At 50.0% G+C, this 6918-nt stretch overlaps 1 protein-coding gene across 2 annotated transcripts; it reads right to left on the bottom strand.

The window, feature by feature from the left end:
• Positions 1-80: 80 nt before the first annotated feature.
• PIP4P1 (phosphatidylinositol-4,5-bisphosphate 4-phosphatase 1) lies at positions 81-3911 on the bottom strand. 2 transcript variants are annotated; one of them, XM_027083739.1, is made up of 7 exons: positions 3410-3911; positions 2900-3090; positions 2425-2531; positions 1859-1964; positions 1598-1650; positions 1410-1500; positions 81-925 (listed from the first exon to the last, which is right to left on the bottom strand). In XM_027083739.1, the coding sequence occupies exons 1-7, from the start codon at positions 3819-3821 to the stop codon at positions 782-784; spliced, it is 1104 nt and encodes a 367-aa protein (XP_026939540.1). In that variant the 5' UTR covers positions 3822-3911; the 3' UTR covers positions 81-781. The 2 variants fall into 2 exon arrangements, with proteins under 2 accessions (XP_026939540.1, XP_026939541.1); XM_027083740.1 differs by having other exon boundaries at positions 85-925; positions 3431-3906.
• Between the last annotated feature and the right edge of the window lie 3007 nt (positions 3912-6918).

Raw genomic sequence — 6918 nt, 5'->3', positions numbered from 1 at the left:
CCTTGCTGTCTTTGTATTCTACCCCTTTGTGGGGCTAAAAATTCCCCTCATCCTTTCATACACACAGATTTAACAACTGGAAGAGTAGAGTCATGACCTTATTTATTTACAAGCACAGGATGAGTCCCTAACTTCCCCCATGACAGAGCAACCCTACTCAGCCCAGTTAAATACTGCAACTGGGGGGTAAGGTTGAAAAGGAGAAATTATAGGAAATACAGGACTAGGGGACCATACCCCACATTAAATAGTTATATATACATCAGTTCCTGTGGTTCTGTACAGAGCAGCGGCTGACCCCACCCCCAGAGGACGTGGAATGGGGGAGAGGAGACTGAGGGTGCTGAGACCAGAGCCAGCCCCTGATGAAGTGCAATAGCAGCAGCAAGGTCCTAATGGTGCACAAGAGGGAGGGAGACCCCCAGGGCTACCCACCCCCACCCTGCCCTGGAACGTGTAAGGGACAGGAATGGCTCTCAGGGAGCGTATAGGAAGGACAAGGCTAGAACCGTCTTTTAGGACCCAGGTTTAGGGGAAACTTTCCGCCTACTTCACCCTAAACACAGCAACCACTGGAGGAAAGCAGATGGCCAGCAGTGGTTTACTTATTCCTCCAAACCTAGGTGAGGGCCTGGTTCCTTCCTACCTCTCTGCAGGGAAAAGGAAGGCAGCTGCTTGGCTCCCCTTATAGAAGCCCAGGGAGCCTTTTACCATCACTCCCTTTATAGTGTCAGTGTCCCCACCTGGACGGGGCCAGGCAGTCTGTGGGTCATCGTGGGGCTCAGGAGAAGTTCTGGACAGGGTGGCTGACCTTCATACAGGCCCAATAGAGGGCCCGGCCCAAACACAGCACAGCCAACAGGATGACAAATGCCCAGGCTGCATAGATGCCTCCGTATCGTTGTGCATGCTTCCATGTGCCAAACTGATGAAGAAGAAAAAGGAAGATGAGGTTACTGTTGATCTCTCACCACTTTGTAGGAGCCCTAGTAACAGTAACATGGAACTCAAGCTTCAGTCTCTGTCCCCTATCCACATGCAGCCGCCTTCAGGGACCTTTTAAAAGGCCCAGCTGTCTAGCTCCCTCCACTAGGCAGGAACATAAACAATCCCAGACATCTGTCAGTTTTTCTTCATGTCTGACAACCAAGCCAGGTTTCCTAATAGCAACTCAATCTAAACCACTGCTCTATTTTTCTATCCTCTGTATAAAGAAGATAGCTGTTTTCTACTCTGATAGTAACAGTGAAGACCGTTTATCAGTCTCCTTCAACTTCAGTTCATCTGCACGTTAAAACAAGACAAACAAAAACAGTTTCTTTCACTTCTTTTTAGGATAGCCATTTCCCCAATCTTAGCCTACAGAGACGAGGCTGCAGAATGAAAGGGGTTGGATCAAGGTTACTCACAGCAAGGCCAGTGGCAGTGACTGCCAAGAGTAAGCCAAGCAAGAAGCAGCAGATACATCTCTTTCGTGGATATCTGCGCCCAATAGATGACCTGTGGGGAGGCAAACAAAAATGGATACTTACAATGGCCCTGTAGCTTTTACTCTATTCACTACCCAGCTCAACGATGCCGCTCTCTAATCACTCACACTTTCCTGCAGTGAGGGCAACGGGCCAAGGTTCGGTCTGTGAACTCTGTCCACTACGGAGAAAGGAAAAGAGAAACCAATAAATAGTAGAAGCAGCAAGCATCATCTTCAATGAGAGCCCTGGGGCAGTGGAGGCTGGGAAATGGGTCCTCATAAAACAGACCTTTTCAGGATTCATTATCATAACTCAGAAATATATTCATGACTACTTCTCCGCTGCCCACCCCCCGTCCCCCAGGGCTTCCCAATACCTCTCCTCACCAGAAAAGTATTCTTGCAATGTCCACAGATGACCCTGACACCCACAGGTTGTGGTTCTGGACTCAAAGGTCCCGGATGCACAGGCCCCAGGTTGATGATTCTTTTGCTGTACAGAAGAAAAAGACTATGTTTTTAAAGTTTTCAATCCTAAGGATCCCTACATTATTCCTCCTTTACATCCCCCACTCCCTGGCTCTCTAAGTCCCTCTACTTCTCTGTACGTTTAAGATACTCTGCCCCCCCCTCCACCCGCAGCCCTACCGCAGAGAATCCTTGAGGAAGAGCATCGCTTAAACTTCAGGCCTCTAATTTCCCTTTTACCTCAGGATAATTCACCCAGTCTCTGACACTCTCCATCTTCCTAAAGGACACCACTTTTCTCCCAATCTTTTTATTGAGAGATGAGAAAGATGGCTATAGCATTCTAGAGGCACAACAGTCCTTAGCTTTTTCTCCTTCTAAATAAACACCAGTCTCTCTCACCTTTACATTCTCGATAAACATTCACCCTTTTTCGGCTTTCCGATTTTCCCCACTAATGCCCTTCCCCAAATTATCCCTCTCACCAGTATGGCCGAGGGCAGGCGATCCGCTGGGAAGTCACTTTGCAGATAAGGAGACAGTTGCAGGGGCATCGAACATATTTTTTCCCTGGGGGTGCATTCTTGATTGGCTAGAGAATAATGGGGACATCGGTAAGCAAACCTCTAATCCCAATTCCTTCCAATTCCTCCAAAAACCTTCTGAGGAGCGATCAGAGAGATAAAATCTTAGACGGGACAGAGAAATGAAAGGCATATAACATGAGATTTGCAAATGAAAACTAAGCTTAAGTATCCAAGATAGGTATGAAGGTGAGGGATGGTAAATATTAGCTTTGGTGAGTGGCTTCTGGGGAAATGGCTGTGTGAGACGCCTGGAACTGAAACCTGGGTTTCATCAAGAGCAGCTGGCTAACGCCTGAAGGTCCGGGTCTAGAATCAAGGGATCAGAAAGAGGATCTAGGAAACAGGACCCATTTCACAGATTTGTATAACTCACAGTGGCTTCATTGCAGACGCCACATTTGACTACATGCTGATGCATCTTGCCTTCCACGTTGATGAGAGACTGGCAGACTCTGCAGGTGATCATGGGAGCACTCCCACTGTCCGGGCTGGTCAGGGGTGAATAGGGGGGTGGGTCCTCCCCAGGCAACACGGCTGGGTGTCCCTCGGGGAACGGGGGAAATGCTGGAGAGGAAGGTAAAAAGAAGGGCTGGCATCAGTTGCTGACACCCCCACTGAAGCTACACGGAGTAGGGCAACTCTTGCTGGTCCTCAAGCCTTCTGACAAGCTCAGCGGGATCTTATGATCAGTGCTTCGATCAGATTCCTCAGAACCCCCTTCCGCTCCGAAGCTCCGGTCGCGATTGCGGAGGGAAGGAAGCCGCCCCCGGTCACAGGTGCAACAGCTCCGCACCTGGCGCTTGGGCCCCGCCCCCGCCCCCGGTCCCGCCCCCTGCTCCTCTCAGAGTACCCCCGGGAACACCTCGGACCCGCCCCGTCTTACCCTGGGGCGGGGCATGTTTACCGGCTCCGTACGGTGGTGCGGAGGGGGTCAGGCCTCCCCCGGGCCCAGCCCCACTCCCGCCCGGCCCCACTAATCCGTTGCCGCCGGCGCCACCGTCGATGGGCTCAGAGAGCAGCGGGGATCGCTCTCCATCTGCCGCCATGGCCTCCACCGCCGCCTCCCGCTTTGGCCAAGGATCCGGCTCTTCGCCGCCGCCGTCGCCGCAGCCACCGCCGCCGCTACCGGGTCCCAAGGGCGCCTGCGCGCCGCGCGGCCAGCTCGCCCGCAACCAGTGGCCTGCCCCGCCCCGTTTCGCCCACAGCACTTGATAGGCTATCCCCGCCCCCGTCGTGCTATTATTCGCGGAGACAAACCAATTTCTGGTCCTGTGAAGGCAGCTTCTATTTTCCATTGGGGAGAGTGGCGCCTTCGTCAACTGTCACATGACTTTCAGGACGCCGCTGGGCCTGCAAAAACTGCACGTGACGAGAAGTTCTTCGAGCTATTGGAAGCGTGGCCCATCGCGCTACCTCCAGACCAGGAGGTGGGGCAGGGCTGCTTCAGCTCACTGGTGTTTCAGGCAGCCGCCGGTCCTCTGTCAGACGCCCAGAGCGGGCGCATAGTCATTGCTCCTCATTAGTCCAAAAACATCACTAAAAGATTTTTCTACTCTTTGAGGTTATAATTGGCCTCTCATTGGCTGGAGGCTTCCCTTCCCTGGTCCTGCGATCCTTGGGGCGCAACTTTATTGGCCCGAACTTAGAGCCAGAACCTGGGGGCGTGGCTCAATGAGCTGCAGTGAAAGCGTGAGGGAGTTTGGGCTGTTCTAAGCACCGGGAGTAGGAACGGTAGGCAATAGTTAGCCACTCTACTCAAAGGAATACCTGTAAAAAGTGAGGGTGAAGATGTGCCAGAAGGAAATGTATTAAAACGTTAAGATTTTCACCCCAGACTTTCTCACTGAAGTCACTTCTGGAACAGGACACAAGACCGGCTTCTCCAGGAAGCTGCCTTGCAGATCCCACCCTCCCACCATCCCTGGTTAAATTATGAAAGCATCTTTGTATGAGTCTGTCTCTATCGCTGCAAGAATGTCTCATCATTTTACTCAATTTTGTGACCCCCAATTATAAACATATATGTATGATAAGAGTTTTTTGACTGAGTTACCAATCAAGTTCAAAGAGATTTTAGTCACCTTATATGGCATAACAGTCTTTAGACTTGTCTCTGCTTTGCCCCCAGCCAGGAGACTGCTAATGGAGGTTTTTCTGACAAGTATTGGAAAAGATCTTAAGCAGCTCAAACATTTAAACATACAGCCAGGACTTCCCAGGTGGCGTAGTGGTTAAGAATCCGCCTGCCAATGCAGGGGACGTGGGTTCAATCCCTGGTCCGGGAAGATTCCCACCCGCCGCGGAGCAGCTAAGCCCGTGTGCCACAACTACCGAGCCCACGTGCCACAACTACTGAAGCCTGTGCGCCTAGAGCCCGTGCTTCGTAACAAGAGAAGCCACCGCAGCGGGAAGCCCGCACACCACAACAAAGAGTAGCCTCTGCTCACCGCGACTAGAGAAAGATTCCGCGCAACAACGAAGACCCAAGGGAGCCAAAAATAAAATAAATAAAAAAATTTTTAATTAAAAAACAAAACAAAACAAAACATGAACATACTCCAAGCTACAAAAATCCCCAATATCCTCCTCCCCCAGCTAATATGAATAACTGCTACTTCATTTTTTTTTTTTCGTTTGGTACGCGGGCCTCTCACTGTTGTGGCCTCTCCCGTTGCGGAGCACAGGCTCCGGACGCGCAGGTTCAGCGGCCATGGCTCACGGGCCTGGCTGCTCCGCAGCATGTGAGATTTTCCCGGACCGGGGCATGAACCCGTGTCCCCTGCATCGGCAGGCAGACTCTCAACCACTGCACCACCAGGGAAGCCCTGACTGCTACTTTTTTACGTATTAGAGCTTGGCCTCGTATCTGGTCTTCTCTCCTTCTAGACAAAATGTATTAGATACCCAATCATAGAATTACTCTACTTCCTGACAGCATTCAATCCAGAGCAAAATCGCATTTCCTTAAACCCTTTCAAAATCTCTTAACACAAGCCCATTTCTATAATAAGTTCTTTCTAGCACCCTGTTAACTGACAACACTTCAGTTTTTCATGGCTTGTGCTTTCCCCTCACTGTACCAAGTAATAACCAAATTAAAAAAAAAAAAAAAAAGTCCAGAAAAGTCGAGGTCTTCTGACTTATGGTTCTTTTTTTTTTTGGCCGCATTGTGCAGCATGTGGGATCTTAGTTCCCCAACCAGGGACTGAACCTGTGCTCCCTGCATTGGGAGCGTGGACTCTTAACCACTGGATCACCAGGAAAGTCCCTGACTTACGATTTAATGCTTTTGCACTCACATCATCTACTAGGCATATAGAAAAGGCAGAAGTGCAGAGGTGGCAGAATGCATGGTATCTGAGATGGAGGCCTTTTGATGCTTAATACCTGGCACATAGAAGTTGCTTGATAAATGACTATTAAACTAATTAATTAATTACCTTAAGCCCTATCTTGAGGGAACTTTGTGTACTGAGCAATACTGTCAGCTGTAGTCCCAAGCAGGGTGGATATTCAGCTGGGACACTCCAGTGTGGCTGGTATCAGTTTATGGCTGGCATTTGTTCTGATTGGTTGGCTCCTGTACTATACAGGTAAATAACTTCAATGTTACCCCTGGTACCAGGTATCTTACTTATGGGATGGGGGCTTCTCACATAGACTGAGAAAAATCAGGCTATGGAGGTATATTTGTTTGCTAGGACTGTCATAATAAAATATGACAGACTGGGTGGCTTAAACAATAGAAATTTATTTTCTCACAGTTCTGGAGCCTTGAAGCCCAAGATCAAGGTGTCAGCAGGCCTCTGCCTTTGGTTTGCAGATAGCCACCTTCTCCACTGTGTCCTCACAGGGCCTTTTCCCTCTGAGCACACATCCCTGCTGTCTCTTCCTCTTCTTTTTTTTTTTTTTTTGTGGTATGCGGGCCTCTCACTGTTGTGGCCTCTCCTGTTGCGGAGCACAGGCTCCGGACGCACAGACTTAGCAGCCATGGCTCATGGGCCCAGCCTCTCCACGGCATGTGGGATCTTCCCAGACCGGGGCATGAACCCGTGTCCCCTGCATCGGCAGGCAGACTCTCAACCACTGCGCCACCAGGGAAGCCCTCTTCCTCTTCTTATAAGGAATTAGGGCCCCTTGTGACCTCATTTAACCTAATTATCTCTTTAAAGACCCTATCTCCAAACATAGTCACTTTGGGGTTAAGGGATTAGGGCTTCAACATATGAGTTTTAAGATAGTCCCTAAGAGTCCATAACAGGAGGATATAAAGAAAGACACTGCAAAGATTTGGAAGGTTTTTTTCTTCAGGCTTCCAACCAAGTGGTAACTATCACACGGTGTAGATGGCAGAGAATGGGGCTGGAGGCATCTGCTGGGCTTCTGCCACCC

Source organism: Aethalodelphis obliquidens, unplaced genomic scaffold (assembly GCF_003676395.1).
Source record: "Aethalodelphis obliquidens isolate GAN/ISIS:26980383/991018 unplaced genomic scaffold, ASM367639v1 scaffold51, whole genome shotgun sequence".
NCBI lineage: Eukaryota > Metazoa > Chordata > Mammalia > Artiodactyla > Delphinidae > Aethalodelphis > Aethalodelphis obliquidens.
This window is presented reverse-complemented; position numbering and strand designations above follow the sequence as displayed.